This window comes from Callithrix jacchus, chromosome 1 (genome assembly GCF_049354715.1).
Source record: "Callithrix jacchus isolate 240 chromosome 1, calJac240_pri, whole genome shotgun sequence".
NCBI lineage: Eukaryota > Metazoa > Chordata > Mammalia > Primates > Cebidae > Callithrix > Callithrix jacchus.
In genome coordinates this window covers 186,553,335-186,571,736 of record NC_133502.1, presented here as the reverse complement: position 1 = coordinate 186,571,736, position 18,402 = coordinate 186,553,335, and the positions used below count along the sequence as shown (strand labels likewise).

General features: G+C 45.9%; 1 protein-coding gene across 1 annotated transcript; it reads right to left on the bottom strand.

The window, feature by feature from the left end:
* Nucleotides 1-1,851: 1,851 nt before the first annotated feature.
* On the bottom strand, nucleotides 1,852-18,402 carry LOC118151388 (dual specificity protein phosphatase 3; the record flags this gene model as incomplete). The annotated part of the gene is made up of 3 exons (XM_035290945.3): nucleotides 1,852-2,147; nucleotides 14,770-14,996; nucleotides 18,233-18,402. Coding segments are annotated over 3 exons (498 nt in total), but the record flags the coding sequence as incomplete, so codon positions are not given.

Below are 18,402 nucleotides of genomic sequence, written 5' to 3'. Positions count from 1 at the left end.
CTCCCAAAGTGCTGGGATTACAAGCATGAGCCATCACGCCTGGCTGTGTACAGGTTTTTATATAAACATGAGTTTTCAAATCATTTGGATAAATACCAAGGAGCATGACTGCTGGACTGTGCAGTAAAAGTATGTTTTGTTTTGCAAAAAACTAACCTGCAAACTGTCCTCCAAAGGGGCTGTACCATTTTGCATTCCCCACCGAAACAAAGAGTTCCTGTGGTTCCACATCTTCACCAGATGCATTTTTTTTAAAGGACAATTTTCTTATGGGTCTTCAAAGGAGAGAACAATCTTTTTCCCCTGGGGTGGGTCTGGGATCCTCATGGTAAGATGTGGTGGCTTGTGGACCAGACTTTGAAAGACAAGCCAAATTTGGAAAGTATGTGATGCTCCTTTGACTTCTTGGGATTGTAGAATCTTTGATCCGGAAGGAACCTCAAAGGTCGTCTGGTTTCATCCTCTCCTCAGTTCTGGAGGAGGCCCCTATCTCTAATTAATGGAAACTGAGGATTCTCCTCACCAGCTGCATTTTAAAACAGATTTTGCTCCCACTGGTAGGCAGTAAAAAGAAAATATCTGGGTTGGGAAGGCAAACTTCTGCTTTTAGGCAGTAGCCTGCATTGAGGTATGTCCAAATCACCTTGTCTTTATTTGCATATCCATACACAATGGAATGCTTTGCAGCTGTTAAGATGAATGGGGTAGAACTATAAAAAATAACTAAAATATAAGCAAAACAACGATGCACAGTTATCTATACACACATGTATGCACGTGTGTATGCTTATATATGCTTGAGATTTTTCTGGAAAGATACTTATGAGAGAGAAATTGAAGGTTTGGAACAAGTGACTTTTCCTTATAAGCCCTTTTGCATTGTTTAAGTGTATTACTATGTACATAAGTATTATTTGTAATGAAAATAGTTTTAAAAACACTTTTACCTGTTTTATATTTTAGTGCTCTATTTTAAGATTTCACGTAGAACCATAAAGATTACGTTGTCAGAGGTCTGACAGTGACTGAGTCCAATCGCTTCATGTGATAAAAGGGAGCAGGAACCTCGAGGGGCTTTCTCTGCCCAGACTTCTGTCTGAGGGAAAAGGCACCCACTTTCTCTAAGACTTTATATTCAAAGGAACATAGCACCAATAGTAGAATTTAAGGCATCTGGGGAAGGGGATATATTTGGGGACTGCACATTTGCAGGATCACTCAAATCCCAAAATGCCACCAAGTCATCATGTGAGGCTACCTTGAAATGAACAACCCAGCCCCCTGCTTTCTTAGGAGCACAAATTTTTTTTTTTTTAGATGGATTTTCACTCGTTGCCCAGGTTGGAATACAATGGTGCGATCTCAGCTCACCACAACCTTCACCTCCTGGGTTCAAGTGATTCTCCTGCCTCAGCCTCCCAAATAGCTAGAATTACAGGCACGCACCACCATGCCTGGCTAATTTTTTGTATCTTTAGTAGAAACGGGGTTTCTTAGGCTGGTCTTGAATTCCCTCAGGTGAACCACCCTCCTCAGCCTCCCAAAGTGCTGGGATTACTGGTGTGAGCCACCGCGCCCAGCCGGGAGCACAGATCTTACCTCCCTCATTCAGGTGGGCCATTCTACCTAAGAATATTCCCAACAGAACATTTCTGGTACTGGAGAGATGTTTATCGATATCTACTGCATAAACGGGACCATCACGGAACTTGTAACTAGCTCAGGACGGCTATGTTTTAGATGATTATTTTTAAAAAGTTAGAAAAAGCAAATATAAAAGCTAAGCATACAAAACACAGCCTAAAAACGTAAAAGAAAATCCAACTATAAGAAGGACAAAAAGACAATACCTTTGTAATGTAATACATTTATTTTGGCTACAGTTTTTGTGTTTTAACACTGATTTGTGATACAATGGACATTAAACTTCCTTTAAAAAAACAATTTGGTAGCTCTCCCTTTTCTGTCTAGAAAATTCATTCTTTCACAAACTACCCCAAAATTTCGCAGAGTTAAGAGGCAACCAGAGTTAAGTTTCCAACCAATCTATTCTCTCAACCTGAAATGTCCTCTATTTCCAATCAGGATGAAACCTTGACTTGGAAGGACCATCTCTGTTGGCTCTTCAGTGATTCTTGACATCAGTTCTGTGAAAAAGAAAATTTCCTTCAAGAAAAGCTCATGTCTTCATATTTAAGGTCAGTGCTTTTTTTTTTTTTTCTCCATTAAAACAGTAGCATCTTGTGGCACAAAAGGCACCAACATTCCCTTTCCGAACCATCCATCACCATAGTTAGAAGGCAGCGCCACCTGCTGGCCATCATATTATGACTCACGTTACCCATAATTTCCTGACGGTGCTGAATTCCAAGTGGGGATTATTAGAGACCCCCCTCAGGGCCAAAAGGGACCTTAGAGGTCTTCTAGATAAGTCCCCTTATTTGTAGGTGGTGGTTTCAGGATAACTCAGAGGGGTAGGGAAACAGACGAGCCTGTGCAAAGGTATACTGCTTTAAGATTGAGAAGAAAACTATTTGGTGCTCTAATTTTGCCTGGATGGTGCTGTCAGTCAGAGAAAGGGATCAGGTCTGGGGAGGGGGTAGAGGCACCCTGAGTTCCTGTTCCACCACTTCCCAGGGGGTAGAAGGCTGTCCAAGGACAGCTCCCATCCACAACTGGGCATATGTTGGTGCTTACACCAGCATCACTGTATATCACGGCCCCAGCTAGAGTCCCAAAAGGCCCATCCCAGTAGAAAGGGTAAATACAAAGAATGAGCAGCCACTTGGCAGAATGACACAGAGCAGCACACTGAGCCCACAGAGCAGGAGAGAAGTGAAACCATCTGTGCTGTCAGAAGCCTGCATGGGGCCAGGCACGGAGGCTCTCACCTGTAATTCCGGCCCTTTGGGAGGCTGAAGTGGGTGGATCATGAGGTCAGGAGTTCGAGACCAGCCTGGCCAACATGGTGAAACCCCATCTCTACTAAAGATGAAAAATTATCTGGGTGTGGTGATGCATGCCTGTAATCCCAGCTACTCGAGAGCCTGAGGCAGGAGAATCGCTTGAACCTGGGAGTCGAAGGTTTCAGTGGGCCAGCCTGGGCAACAGAGCAAGACTCCATCTCAAAGAAAAAAAAGCCTGCATGGCAGAGGCCCTGGGAGCCGAGGATGGGGGCAGCTCCCAGACTGGAGTGCAATGGCACAATCTCAGCTCACTGAGATTTACATCTTCAACTGTTTGATGAACCACATTATATATTGTAATTATATATTTTTATATTATATATTATATAATTATAATTTTATTATGTATTTATATTAATATATTTATGTATGCATTATATAAAATATATTACAATTATATAATTAAGTATATATTTATAAAATATGTATATTATATAATATATACCTGTTTTTTAATAAAAATATGTATATATAAACTGAGGTCAGAAGTCGATCCAAGATGGCCCTTTAGGAGCACCTCAGGATTGCAGCTCCCAGAGAAAGCATAGAGGGTGACTGGACACTGCATTTCCACATGGATCTTTATTGCCCACAGACCAGGAGATTCCCAGGTGAAGGACCCCTACAGGTTGCCAGCATGGCTGTTTCAGCCAGCGCAGCTGTTTTGCTAGTGCCGCAGCATGGTGGCTCTCCGTACAAAATATACTGGTCTGGTGGCCCTTATAAGCTGGCAATTGGTGCTCCGGGAAGGCAGATTCGCCCATTCACCTGATTACACAGATATGAAACCGGGAGACAGGCCAGGAGATTCCCAGGCAGCGCCGTTGTTTCAACCAGCACAGTGGGTTGCCACATAGGAAATCACACAGATCCCGGCGCCCTTTCAGCAGGTGCACTGGAACACCTGGGAGAGAGTCAGCCATTCAACTTAAAAAAAAAAAAAAACGCTCTGAGGCAGGGAGCCAGGTGATCAGGCTCAGCGGGTGCCACCCCCAAAGAAAGAAACAAAAAAAAACAGCAACTGGAAATGCTTGGGGTTGAGAGTTTTACAGCAAGCACAGCTGAACCCAGGACGGTGCAGCTTGGTAGGGGAGGGCCGTCCACCATTACCGAGGCACTCCACCCCTACGAAGGTAGTCCACCATTGCTGAGGTGGCTTGCCATTGCCGAGGCAACCAGCCATACCAGAGAGAGTCCACCATTACAGAGGCAGGCCACCATTGCTGAGGCAGTTCTAACCACACCCAGAAAAACAGGACTACAGGGAAGCTAAATGGCAGCAGGGTGGAGCTCAGAAAAGCCTCCGCAGGCAGACAGTGACTAGGCTGCCTCCTTGCTGGGCAGGGAGGCCTGAAAAAAAAAGGAAGCAGCACAACAGACACTCTTAAATAAAGCCCTAACTGCCCGGGACAGAGCACCTGGGGAAAAAAAGGTGGTTTATGAGTTCTGCTGCAGCAGATTTAAATGTACTTGCCTAGCAGCTCTGAAAGAACAAAGGAGCTCACATCTCAACACCTGAGCTCCTATAAAGAACAGACTGTCTCCTTGAGCAGCTCCCTGACCCCCACATATCAAAGAGTCACTTCACGAAAGACTGATCAGACTGACATTTGGCGTGCATCATTCTGGGACAAAGATAGCAGAAGAAGAAACTGGTAGCAACCCTTACTGTTCTGCAGCTGCTGCAGGTGATCCCCAGGCAAGCAGGGCCTGGAGTGGACCTCAGCAGTCCTATTGCAGAGGGGCTAGACTGTTAGAAGGAAAACTAAGGAACAGAAATAACTTCATCATCAACAACCTGGATGTCCACTCAGAGACCCAGTCTGAAAATCAGCAACTACACAGATGACAGGTGGATAAATCCACAAAGATGGGAAGAAACCAGCGCAAAAAGGAGGAAAACACCCGAAACCAGAACACCTCTCCTCCTACAAGGGATCACAACTCCTCACCAGCAAGGGAACAAAACTGGATGGAGAATGAGTGTGATGAAATGACAGAATCAGACTTCAGAAGGTGGGTAACTTCTGTGAGCTAAAATAACATGTTATAACTCAATGCAAAGAAACTAAGAACCCTGAAAAAAGATTTGAGGAAATGATAACAAGAATGTACAACTTAGAGAGGAATATGAGTGAATTGATGGAACTGAAAAACACAACACGAGAACTTCGCGAAGCATGCACAAGTTTCAACAGCCGAACTGACCAGCAGAAGAAAGGATATCAGAGGTCAAAAAGATCAACTCAATAAAATAAAACGAGAAGAAAAGATTAGAGAAAAAAGCATGAAAAGGAATGAACAAAGTCTCCAAGAAATGTGGGACTATGTGAAGAGACCTAATCTACGTTTGATAGGTGTACCTGAATGTGATGAAGAGAATGAATCCAAGCTGGAAAATACTCTTCAGGATATTATCCAGGAAAATTTCCCCAACATAGCAAGGCAGGCCAATATTCAAGTCCAGGAAATACAGAGAACCCCACAAAGATATTCCGCAAGAAGAGCAATCCCAAGACACAAAATCGTCAGATTCATCAGGGTTGAAATGAAGGAGAAAATGCTATGGGCAGCCAGAGAGAAAGGTCGGGTTACCCACAAAGGGAAGCCCATCAGACTCACAGCAGATCTCGTGGCAGAACCCCAACAAGCCAGAAGAGAGTGGAGGACAATATTCAACATCTTTAAAGAAAAGAACTTTCAACCTAGAATTTCATATCCAGCCAAACTGAGCTTCATAAGTGAAGGAAAAATAAAATCCTTTGCAAACAAGCAAGTACTCAGAGATTCTGTCACCACCAGGCCTACTTTACAAGAGCTCCTGAAAGAGGCACTATACATAAAAAGGAACAACCAGTACCAGCCATTCCAAAAACATACCAAATGCTAAAAAGCATCAACAAAATGAAGAATCTGCATTAACTAATGGGCAAAACAGCCAGCTAGCATCAAAATGGCAGGATCACATTTACACATAACAATATTAACCCTAAATCTAAATGGGCTAAATGCACCAATCAAAAGACACAGACTGGCAAATTGGATAAAAAGCCAAAACCCAGCAGTGTGCTGTATCCAGGAAACCCATCTCACATGCAAGGATACACCAAGGCTCAAAATAAAGGGAGGGAGGAAGATTTATCAAGCAAATGGAGAGCAAAAAAAAGAAGGAGTTGCAATTCTCGTCTCTGATAAAATAGACTTTAAAGCAACAAAGATCAAAAGAGACAAAGAAGGACATTACATAATGGTAAAAGGATTGATACAAGAAGAAGAGCTAACAATCCTAAATATATACGGACCCAATACAGGAGCACCCAGATACATAAGGCAAGTTCTTAATGACTTACAAAGAGACTTAGACTCCCACACAATAATAGTGGGAGACTTTAACACTCCACTGTCAATATTAGACAGATCAACCAGACAGAAAATTAACAAGGATATCCAGGGCTTGAACTTAGACCTAAAACAAGCAAACCTGATAGACATTTACAGAACTCTCCACCCCAAATCCACAGAATATACATTCTTCTCAGCACCACATCACACCTACTCTAAAATTGACCACATAATTGGAAGTAAATCACTCCTCAGCAAATGCAAAACAACTGAAATCATAACAAACAGTCTCTCAGACCACAGTGCAATCAAATTAGAACTGAGAATTCAGAAACTAACTCAGAATTGCACAGCTTCATGGAAACTGAACAACTGGCTCTTGAATGTTGACTGGATAAACAATGAAATGAAGGCAGAAATAAAGAAGTTCTTCGAAACCAATGAGAACGAAGACACAACATGCCAGAATCTCTGGGACACATTTAAAGCAGTCTCTAGAGGAAAATATATAGCAATAAGTGCCCACATGAGAAGAGTGGAGAGATCCAAAATTGACACCCTATCACCAAATTGAAAGAGCTAGAGGTGCAAGATAAAAAAAACTCAAAACCTAGCAGAAGACGAGAAATAACTAAGATCAGAGCAGAACTGAAGGAGATAGAGACATGAAAACCCCTTCAAAAAATCAATAAATCCAGGAGCTGGTTTTTCGAAAAGATCAACAAAATACACAGACCACTAGCCAGATTAATTAAAAAAAGAAGAGAGAATACCCAAATAGATGCAATAAAAAAGATAAAGCAGAAATCACCACAGAAATTCAAACCATCATCAGAGAATATTACAAACAACTCTATGCACATAAACTAGTAAACCTGGAAGAAATGGATAAATTCCTGGACACTTGCATCCTCCCAAGCCTAAACCAGGAAGAAGTCAAAAGCATGAATAGACCAATAACAAGATCTGAAGTTGAGGCAGCAATTAAGAGCCTACCACAGAAAAAAAGCCCAGGTCCAGATGGGTTCACAGCCAAATTCTACCAGACACACAAAGAGGAACTGTTACCATACCTCCTGAAAGTATTCCAAATAATCCAAAAAGAGGGAATCCTTCCCAAATCATTTTATGAGACCAACATCATCTTGATACCAAAACCTGGCAGAGACTCAACAAGAAAAGAAAACTTCAGGCCAATATCCATGATGAACATAGACGCAAAAATCTTCAATAAAATACTGGCAAGCCGATTGCAACAGCACATGAAAAGGCTTATCCACCATGATCAAGTAGGATTTCTCCCGGGGATGCAAGGCTGGTTCAACATACGCAAGTCTATAAACGTAATTCACCACATAAACAGAACCAAAAACAAAAATCATGATTATCTCAATTGATGCAGAGAAGGCCTTTGACAAAATTCAACAGACTTTTATCCTAAAAACTGTCAATAAACTCGGTATTGATGGAACGTATCTCAAAATAATAAAAGCTATTTACGACAAACCAACAGCCAATATCATCTGAATGGGCAAAAACTGGAAGTATTCTCTTTGAAATCTGGCACTAGAGAAGGATGCCCTCTCTCACCACTCCTATTCAATATAGTACTGGAAGTTCTAGCCAGAGAAATCAGGCAAGAAACGCTATCCCCATCAAGCTACCAATGACCTTCTTCACAGAACTGGAAAAAACCTCCTTAAACTTCATATGGAACCAAAAGAGAGCCTGCATAGCCAAGTCAATTCTAAGTAAAAAGAACACAGCAGGAGGCATCACACTACCAGACTTCAAACTATACTACAAGGCTACAGTAATCAAAACAGCATGGTACTGGTACCAAAATAGAGATATAGACCAATGGAACAGAACAGAGGCATCGGAGGCAACACAGCATATCTACAACCATACAATCTTGATAAACCTGACAAAAAACAAGCAATGGGGAAAGGATTCCCTGTTTAATAAATGGTGTTGGGAAAACTGGCTAGCCATGTGCAGAAAGCAGAAACTGGACCCCTTCCTGACACCTTACACTAAAATTAACTCCAGATGGATTAAAGACTTAAACATGAGACCTAACACCATAAAAACCCTAGAAGAAAATCTAGGCAAACCATTCAGGACCTAGGAGTAGGCAAGGACTTCATGACCAAAACCCCAAAAGCATTGGCAACAAAGGCCAAAATAGACAAATGGGACCTAATGAAACTCCACAGCTTCTGCACGGCAAAAGAAACAGTCACTAGAGTGAATCGGCAACCCAGAGAATGGGAGAAAATTTTTACAGTTTACCCATCTGACAAAGGGCTGATATCCAGAATCTACAAAGAACTAAAACAGATTTACAAGAAAAAAACAAACAAGCCCATTGAAAAATGGGCAAAGGATATGAACAGACACTTTACAAAAGAAGACATACATGAGGCCAACAAACATGAAAAAATGCTCATCATCACTGGCCATTAGAGAAATGCAAATCAAAACTACATTGAGATACCATCTCATGCCAATTAGAATGGCGATCATTAAAAAATCTGGAGACAACAGATGCTGGAGAGGATGTGGTGAAATAGGAACACTTTTACACTGCTGGTGGGAGTGTAAATTAGTTCAACTATTGTGGAAGACAGTGTGGCAATTCCACAAGGACCTAGAAATAGAAATTCCATTCGACCCAGTAATCCCATTACTGGGTATATATCCAAAGGACTATAAATCGTTCTATTATAAGGACACATGCACACGAATGTTCATTGCAGCACTGTTTACAATAGCAAAGACCTGGAATCAACCCAAATGCCCATCGATGATAGACCAGACAGGGAAAATGTGGCACATATACACCATGGAATATTATGCAGCAATCAAAAACGATGAGTTTGTGTCCTTTATAGGGACATGGATGAACCTGGAGAACATCATTCTCAGCAAACTGACACAGGAACAGAAAATGAAACACCACATGTTCTCACTCATAGGTGGGTATTGAACAATGAGAACACATGGACACAGGGAAGGGAGCACTACACACTGGGGTCTGTTGAGGGGAATAGGGGAGGGACAGCGGGGGATGGGGAGTTGGGGAGAGATAGCATGAGGAGAAATGCCAGATATAGGTGAAGGGGAGGGAGGTAGCAAATCACACCGCCACGTGTGTACCTATGCACCTATCTTGCATGTTCTTCACATGTACCCCAAAGCCTAAAATATAATTAAAAAAAAAAGAAGAAAACCCAAAACATCAGGAATGAAGAAAGAACAATGGAAAGAATAAAAATAAGGGTAAATTTTTAAAAAATGTATATATAACATTTGAATACAGTGTGTATATATGTGGATATATGCATATATACACATACACATGTATGCACACATGGGTGCATGCATATACATGTATGTATTCATGTGTGCATATGTGCACAATGCACACATACGTGCCTACGTATATGCACGTGTGTGCATGTATGTGTGCACGTTTATATGTATGTGCATGTGTGTACGTGTGCATGTGTATATGTGCATATCTGCACATATGCATGTATACATGTGTGCACATGCGTGTGCATGTGCATGTATGAATATACATGTGTGTATGCGTATACATGTATGTGTGTGTATATATATACACATGCATAAGTGTGTGTGTGTATATATATATGTGTCGAGAGAGAGATTGAGAGAGAGACAATCTCTGAAAACCTACCAGGGAGATTGGTTCTAGGACCTCCTGCAGATATATAATCATATAATTTTATCAATTATAATTTTATGTTATATAAAATAATAAAGTATAACATTATATTAGATGTTTATATTAAATATATTTTATGTAAATTATATCATTGTACAGATTTAAATATATAAATACAATTATATAATTATGTATATATTTGTAAAATATATATATGTATTTACAGGTTTTTTTAATAAAAATATATATATTTTAATATGGTGTGTGTGTGTATATAAATAGACATCATCTCACAACATCCACCGGGAAAATTAGTTCCAGGACCTCCTGCAGACACCCAAACCCACAGATGCTCAAGTTCCTGATATAAAAGGACATATGCACATAAGCTGTGCGCATGCTCCTTTACACTTTAAATCATCTCCAGATGACTTATGATACCCGATACAATGTAAACAGTTATACTGTATCATCTAGAGAATGACAAGAACAAGTGTGTACAGGTTCAGTACAGACATAACATCCTTTTATGCAGTTTAATATTTTCAGTCTGTGGTTGGTTGAATCCACAGATGTGGAACCCATGGGTACAGAGGACCAACTGTATATTCTATTAGTTCTGCTTTTTCTAGAGAATCCTGACCAATACTCTGGTTATTAACTTGTGATCCACCTAACCTCAACGTGCCTCAGTTTTCTTATCTGGCCAATAGTACCCATTGCCCAGGTGGTTGGAAGATTAAAGGAAATGACACATCCCCTAGGCTAGCACCCGGCATCCATGAGCACTCAATAAACACTACCCAGGACTCTCTGGTGGCACCTGGTACATCCTCAACTACAGCAGCCCTGGTCCTGTGTCACTGCCAGCCATGCACAGGTCGACTCTTCTCTCCGAGAAGATGAGTTCCTTAAGAGCAAGAAATGGCTGGGCACAGTGATCCCAGCACTTCAGGAGGCTGGGTGTGTGGATCACCTGAGGTCAGGAGTTCAAGACCAGCCTGGCCAAGGTGGCGAAACCCTGTCTCTACTAAAAATACAAATATTAGCTGGCCATGGTGGCCGGCACCTCTACTCCCAGGTACTCAGAGGCTGAGGCAGGAGAATTGCTCGAACCCAGGACGTGGAGGTTGCAGGGAGCCGAGATCGAGCCACTGCACTTCAGCCTGGGCCTGGGCAACAAGTGCGAGACTATGTCAAAAAAAAATAAAAAAGGTAAGAAATGTGGGGCATTGATTTTTGGATGCATTATAATCTCTAGCATACACTATCTGCTCAATAAATATTTGCTGACTAGCTGAGTGAATTATTACCTACTAACACCTCTATAAGGGCATTGTTTGGCAAGAAATCTGCTAGCCCAGAGTCCAACAGTCTTTTCTGCTCCCATCACCCTACCCGCAAAACACCACTCTATTTTCCTAATGCCTTCCAAATCAAGAAGCAGGAATCTGTAATCCTAGCACTTTGGGAGGCTGAGGCAGGTGGATCACGAGGTCAAGAGATCGAGACCATCCTGGTCAACGTGGTGAAACCCCATCTCTACTAAAAATACAAAAAATTAGCTGGGCATGGTGGTGCGTGCCTGTAATCCCAGCTACTCAGGAGGCTGAGGCGGGAGAATTGCTTGAACCCAGGAGGCGGAGGTTGCAGTGAGCCGAGATCGCACCATTGCATTCCAGCCTGGGTAACAAGAGCGAAACTCCACCTCAAAAAAAAAAAAAGCAGGAGGCCTCCCCTTTCCTGCCTATTCACCCTCCGGCCTATACGCCCAAAATATTCAGAGTGGGGCCCCCGCTGCCACGCCCTAGGAATGAGACCCTCTGCAGAGCAGCCACCTCACCATCTAGAACATATTTTGCATGTAGGTCCAGTGCACACAGAGCCTACTGGGAAAGGGGACAGTTCAACCTCTCATTACCCTAGGCTCAGCCCAGATGCCACCTCCTCCATGAAGCCTCCCTTGATTTTCCCTGCTGGAAGTAACTCCCTCTTGAGCACTCTCAGGCACCCCACCCAGCTCTCTGTGATGAGTCCCTGGGTCCCACACACTGTCGGAGGCCAACATATTTCTGTTGACTCACTTGGCCTCTCTTTCTTAGAAGCATTTATACTTGGCATTAGAGCCCGTGGAATTCATCATCACTTGCTCATTTATCATCTGCAGTGTACATACTATGGACCTGATGCTACACCAGGGGCTAAAGAGGCAGACAAGGAATAAAGTGGACCCAGGCTGAGGGCAGGCTTCATGGAAGAGAGGCCACCGTGCCAAGGATGAGGTGGAGTTTGCCCGAGGATAGGGTAGGAAGAGGCAGAGAGAACTTTTCAGACTGAAAACCCAGCACACCTGGACTGAGACAGGAGGTGCAAAAAGGGCATGTTCCTAGTTGTTTGGAAAGAGGAAACAAAGTCGGAGAGCTCAAAACTCCGCGAGTGAATGGCCCATCGATACTACACGAGAACAGCAGAATCCTTCCCCTTGGGCCGGCCCGTGTCTACACAGGCTGAGGAGCTTAGCGCAGCCAGAGTGGAGGGGGTGACCTGGAAGGACCATGGGGGGCCTGTCAGCAAAGTCTGCAGATTCTCCCACAGTGAAGCTTCTCTCTGAGCCCTGAGCGCGTGCTGTCCAGTGGTCTAGAACATTCTGTGTCCTGGAAATCATTCTGACGTGAGGCTGCCAGGCTCAAGAAGCATCAGTGTGGTAGAGGCAAGGCTGATCACACTTTGTGGGGTCCTTTTCCTGGGAGGGTGTGGGGTGCAGAGGGAGGGAGAGGTAAAGGAAGGAGCTGAGAAAAACAGCTAAAAGCCAGGTGCAGTGGCTCACGCCTGTAATCCCAGCACTTTGGGAGGCCGAGGCGGGTGGATAACAAGGTCAAGAGATCGAGACCATACTGGTCAACAAGGTGAAACCCCGTCTCTACTAAAAATACAAAAATGAGCTGGTCATGGTGGCGCGTGCCTGTAGTCCCAGCTACTCGGGAGGCTGAGGCAGAATTGCTTGAACCGGGAGGTGGAGGTTGCAGTGAGCCGAGATAGCGCCATTGCACTCCAGCAACTGGGTAAAAAGAGCAAAACATCATCTCAAAAAAAAAAAAAGAAAAACAGCTAAAAGCAGAAAGGGAGAAAGGGCGAGTGGCCCAGCCTCAGCTGATGTCTGCTCTGCGGCCTTCTCGGGCTTCTTGCCGGAATGCCTTGGTGACGGCCAGCGCCTTGGTAGTTCTCCCGCAGTCTGACCTTATATTTGGAGGCTGCAGGAAGTTATTTAAATGGCTGGAAGATTTGCCCAGGGGGGTCTGTGCTTTGCTGACTGCCAACCTAAGCTGACCACAGCTACCTTTGTTTCCCTTTGCCAGGCCGTCATGTGAATCCCTAGCCAGTGAGATGTGAGTGGGGGTTCTGGGGAATGTTTTACTTGCTCTTAGAAAAAGAGAGAGGCCAGGCAGGGTGGCACCTGCTTGTAGTATCAGCTACTCGGGAAGCTGAGGTGAGAGGATTGCTTGAGCCCAGGAGTTGGAGAAGACCAGTCTAGGCAACATAGCAAGACTCTGTCTCCTTAAAAAAAGGGAAGAGTGGCCAGGCAAGGTGGCTCACACCATAATCCCAGCACTCTGGGAGGCCAAGATGGGTGGATCACCTGAGGTTGGGAGTTTGAGACCAGCCTGGCCAATATGGAGAAATCCCATCTCTACTAAAAATAGAAAAATTAGCCAGATGGTGGTGCTTGCCGTAGTCCCAGCTACTTGTGAGGCTGCGGCAGAAGAATGGCTTGAACCTGGGAGGCGGAGGTTGCAATGAGCCAAGATCATGCCATTGCGCTACAGCCTGGGCAACAAGAGCGAAACTCTGACTTACAAAAAAAGGGAGAGAGAGAAAAACGTGGGAAGAGATGACTGCAGTGCCTCATCTGCTGCCCTTTGTCCTACTGGGAGGGGATAACCTGACACCATCTTGGGACCATGAGAGGAACACCCAACACAGGTGGCAGAAGAGAGAAAGGGAAAGGGCCCCCTGGCGCAGTGGCTCATGCCTGTAATCCTAGCACTTTGGGAGGCCAAGGTGGACAGATCAGGAGTTCAAGAGATTGAGACCATCCTGGGCAATATGGTGAAACCCCATCTCTACTAAAAATACAAAAATTAGCCAGGCGCAGTGCCATGTGCCTGTAGTCTCAGCTACTTGGGAGGCTGAGGCAGGAGAATGCTTGAACCCAGGAGGCAGAGGTTGCAGTGAGCTGAGATTACACCACTGCACTCCAGCCTGGGCAACAGAGGGAGATTCTGTCTCGAAAATAAAAAACGAAGGGAAAGGGGTCTGGTCCAGATGCCACCGTGGAGCTGCTGAATCAACCAACCCCGAATCAACCATCCCCAGATCAACCAGCCCCCTTGCTCCTTCACCGCAGGCCTTCTCACCATGCACGTTAGCATATTTTCCTCATCATTACAGCTGTTTAAATGGGGGGTGTGTAAGCAACTGGAAACCAAGCCCCAGCCAAAGTGCGATCAAACGCAAGGTCCCTGGAGCTGCCATTGCGTGAATGAGTTGCACATCCTGTGACACCTGGGTCCACTGGACAGGCAGCCAGGTGAGCAGAGAGAGACCCACAGAAAGAGACCCTCATTTCCTATCTTCTATGGTCTGTCATTGACCACAGAAGATAGGAAATGAGGGGGTTTCCCAGAAGACACCTGTTGTGGGCCTGTTTTCCACAGGGACGGTCCTTCAACGCTGCCTCCCATCTTTTCCTGGCAGCAAGTCCCTTACCATTCTTTTGCACCAAAGCCTGGTCAATGAAGTCAGCAGCCCTTTCAAAGTAAGTGCTGAGGTTGAACTCCTGTGTGTCATTGGCCTTAATACCCAGGTAGGTGATGCTGGAGTCCTTGTAGAAGTTGGCATTGGTGTTGACGTGCATGAAGGACCTGCCCTCAGCCACGTTCAGGACGTGGGTGATGCCCAGTTTCTGCAGCCTGGGGATATCCTGCGCCACAGACCTGGATGGGAGACAATTGGGGGTATGATTAACCAACCAAATGGCAGCCCCAGCAGCAGGAAGATGGAGAAGGATCTAAGCTGCTTGGCAAAGCAAGGAACCCCTCCATGCTCTGGCCCCTGCCAGCTTCTTCTGCCTCATCTTATGACCTCTTCCCTCACTCGGGCCATAGCGGATTGCCAGCAGCTTCCCCAAATAGACTTGTGCTTTCATAGCCACGCTGTCCCCTCTGTCTGGAACGCTCTTTCCCACCCTCTCTGGAGATATGCGCCCTCTCATCTTTCACACCCTCTGCAGTGTTTGTCTCCCCTCCAATCCATGTGGCCCCATGCTCCCTGAGCTGTGGTGTGGGTGTACATAGCCAACTGGCTAAAAATGGGCTCTGGAACCAGAATAACTGGGTCTGCCTCCAGTCCGGTCACTAGCCAGGCAACCTTAAGCCTTAAGCCTTCTGTGCCTCGGTTTCCCCTCTGTAAAATGGGGTAACAGTACCTTCTCCCTGAGGTTGTTATGAGTATTAAGTGGGCTATTCCATGGCCAGAGCCTGACACTGTAGTGAACGCTACGATTCTAATGCTTGACTGTGCTTACACATCCAGGCTGTGAGCTCCTTGAGAGAGGACCCATGTCCGCTTCAAGTCTGTTTCCCTGACACCTGCTACAGTACCTGCTACATAGTAGGTGCTGGATAAATAAGCGGTGAATGAGTGCAGAAGAATAAATCCGTCACATGCCAGGGAGCCCCCTCCCTGCCTTCTAGAGGGATCCTACCTGCCACATCCCACTGGCCACATTTCCAAAGCTCTCTTGGATTATTTAGTATTTGGGGAGCAAGTGGCCGTAACAGAACTATGGGAAGTTACAAAATAATTTATCTAAGGCTCATGCGGATGTGGTGGCTCATGCCTGTAATCCCAGCACTTTGGGAGGCTGAGGCGGGTGGATCACCTAAGGTGGGGAGTTCGAGACCAGCCTGGCCAACATGGTGAAAAACTAGGCAGGCATGGTGGCAAACGCCTGTAATCCCAGCTACTCAGAAGGCTGAGACAGGAGAATTGCTTGAACCTGGGGGGTAGGGTTGCAATAAGCCAAGATTGTGCCATTGCACTCCAGCCTGGTTGACAGAGCGAGACTCCGTCTCTAAAAAAGAAAAAAAAGTTTTAAAATAATAATAATAGTAATTGATCTGAATGGTGAAAAGGCCCTTTATTTCATCTGACAAAACATCCCAGTCGAAATGGCAGTTTATACTTTGTAAAATGCCACCGCCTATGTGATCTTGTTTGCCCACTATGAGCAGCCCTATGAGGAACAAGGATGGCAGCATCCCCACTGAACAGAGCTTGAACTCTGACTCAACAGGACGGGCAGAGGGATGGGCACATGCCCCACGTGCTACTGGCAGCAGAGCTGTGAGAAGACCTCCTTTCTTCCGACATCCAGCCCCGCTCTATCTTCCACCTCACTCTGTCTCTCATGCCCACATCTGCTGCAAGGCCTGGCAAATGTGGCTTACACAGGCTCTGTCTCTGCTGTGTGAGGACACAGCTGCAGCCCTGATTTTGTTAAGGGGATGCAGCCCAAGTCCTCTTGGTGCCTGGTGCCCACTGATCCTCCCTGCTGAGCAACCCTCATACCGCTGGCCAAGCCAAGGTCAGATGTGCTTAGAGGGCAAGGAATGTATTTTCTACAGTAGCCATCAGCAGTTGCCACGCTGGCTACACCAGGTGTGCACAACCTTGGCTTCCACTTGGGAAGTGGTGACAGCTGAATGGCCAAGCTGCCCGAGCAGGCAGGGTTCCTGAGGCTAACAAGGCCCACCTGCTGCCTCAGGCAGGAGGGTATCTCCAGAGCTCTGCAATTCCTGAAGACTTTGGCTGACACTGTAGGACTGTTTTATCTATTCCTGCTTAGGACACTGCACAAGACTGTAAAGCAGTGGCTGATAGAAAAATACACTTTGAAGAGTCACTCCCGTTCATCTCCCTTCTCTAATACTATTAATAATTCAACATTCAACAAATTTACTGTTATCATTATTTCTATCTCTACTATGAATGAACATTGTACAGTGCCTGACACACAGTAGTTGCTCAGACTAGTGAATGAATGATGGAACGGATGAGAACTGTCCCCAGGAGGTTGGGTCCTGACTGCTGGACCCCTTCTAGTTCCACGATGACCCCCATTTCTGTGGCAGTCCTTGGCGGGCTAAGCAGCAGGTCTTAGCGGAGGTCAAGGAATACAGACACGAACAAGACATGGACTCTGTCCTCGTACTCCCTCAGACACTCTGAGCCACCATTTCTTCCTCTGAAATGGGAGGAGGGTTAGTTTTGAGTTTTCAACATGCCATCCTTGGGCTGAGGCGTGGAGCTTAGGATTATGGTAACTGGGTCCTCAGAGTCTCATGAAAATCCAGCCTGAGCCTTTCCGAGGCTGTCCTGGCATGCTAATCTGTTCTTTCTCGCGGGTCCTATTTCACATCTCAGAATGCTAACACTGGTTCCCTCCTGCTGATTAGACACTCTCATTAGAAAAAATTTAAAATTTAAATAAAAAATTCTTACTAGTAGTTTGAGTAATAGAAAATGGGGTAATCAATCTGGTAAGAAGAACTCATAAATGATCAAGAATAAATGCATTTCCTGGGGATGAAAGGCCAAGAGCCTTTTCTAGGTGGTGGCTCAGGTCCTTAAGGGGCTTATCACTGGACCGTTCTAGAATCTCATGTAAATCAAACCACATCTGGAAGGTGGGAGAAGAGGCCTGGAAATCCCGGCCCAGCTCCCCGGACTGCCTCGTTTGGGGTGTTTAAGTTCCCTGATCCGGGACTGCCCGGCCAGGAAAATTCCACGCCCGAATTGCGACGTCAGCCCGTGGCCATGGCGGCGAAGGCAGACATTCCGCGGTGACCTCACTGCAAACCAGGCAGCTGTCACATGACGCGCGGGCAGGAGACCGGCCAGGCGGCCAAGGGCCACCCGATAGGTGAACATGGTAGCCGCGACCCCGCCCAAGGCCAAGCCCCAACAGCTCGACCCCCGGGCTCCGTGCACCCTGCGACCGGGAAGGGCCGCGCCCGGCCGGGCAGGTTTACGGTCCCTCGGCCCCACGCGCTGGGGTGGCGTCGACTCCAGCCCCCTCCCAAGCCCCCGCTGTGGCTCCCGGAGGGGCAACAGCGCCCCGGCTCCCCCGCCCCACGCCTCGCTACGCCGCCACCCCAGCATCGGTTACGCGTTGCCCAGGTAGATCCGCGGGGTGACATCGTTGCACGGCTGGCTCGGGAGGCTGGAGCAGCCGCTGCCGTCAGAGAGCAGGTCGTTGAGATCCTGTCGAACGAGCCCGACATGGCGGCGGCGGGGCCCTGCAAGCCCGGCGGAGCAAGCGGCGGGGAGAGCGGCGGG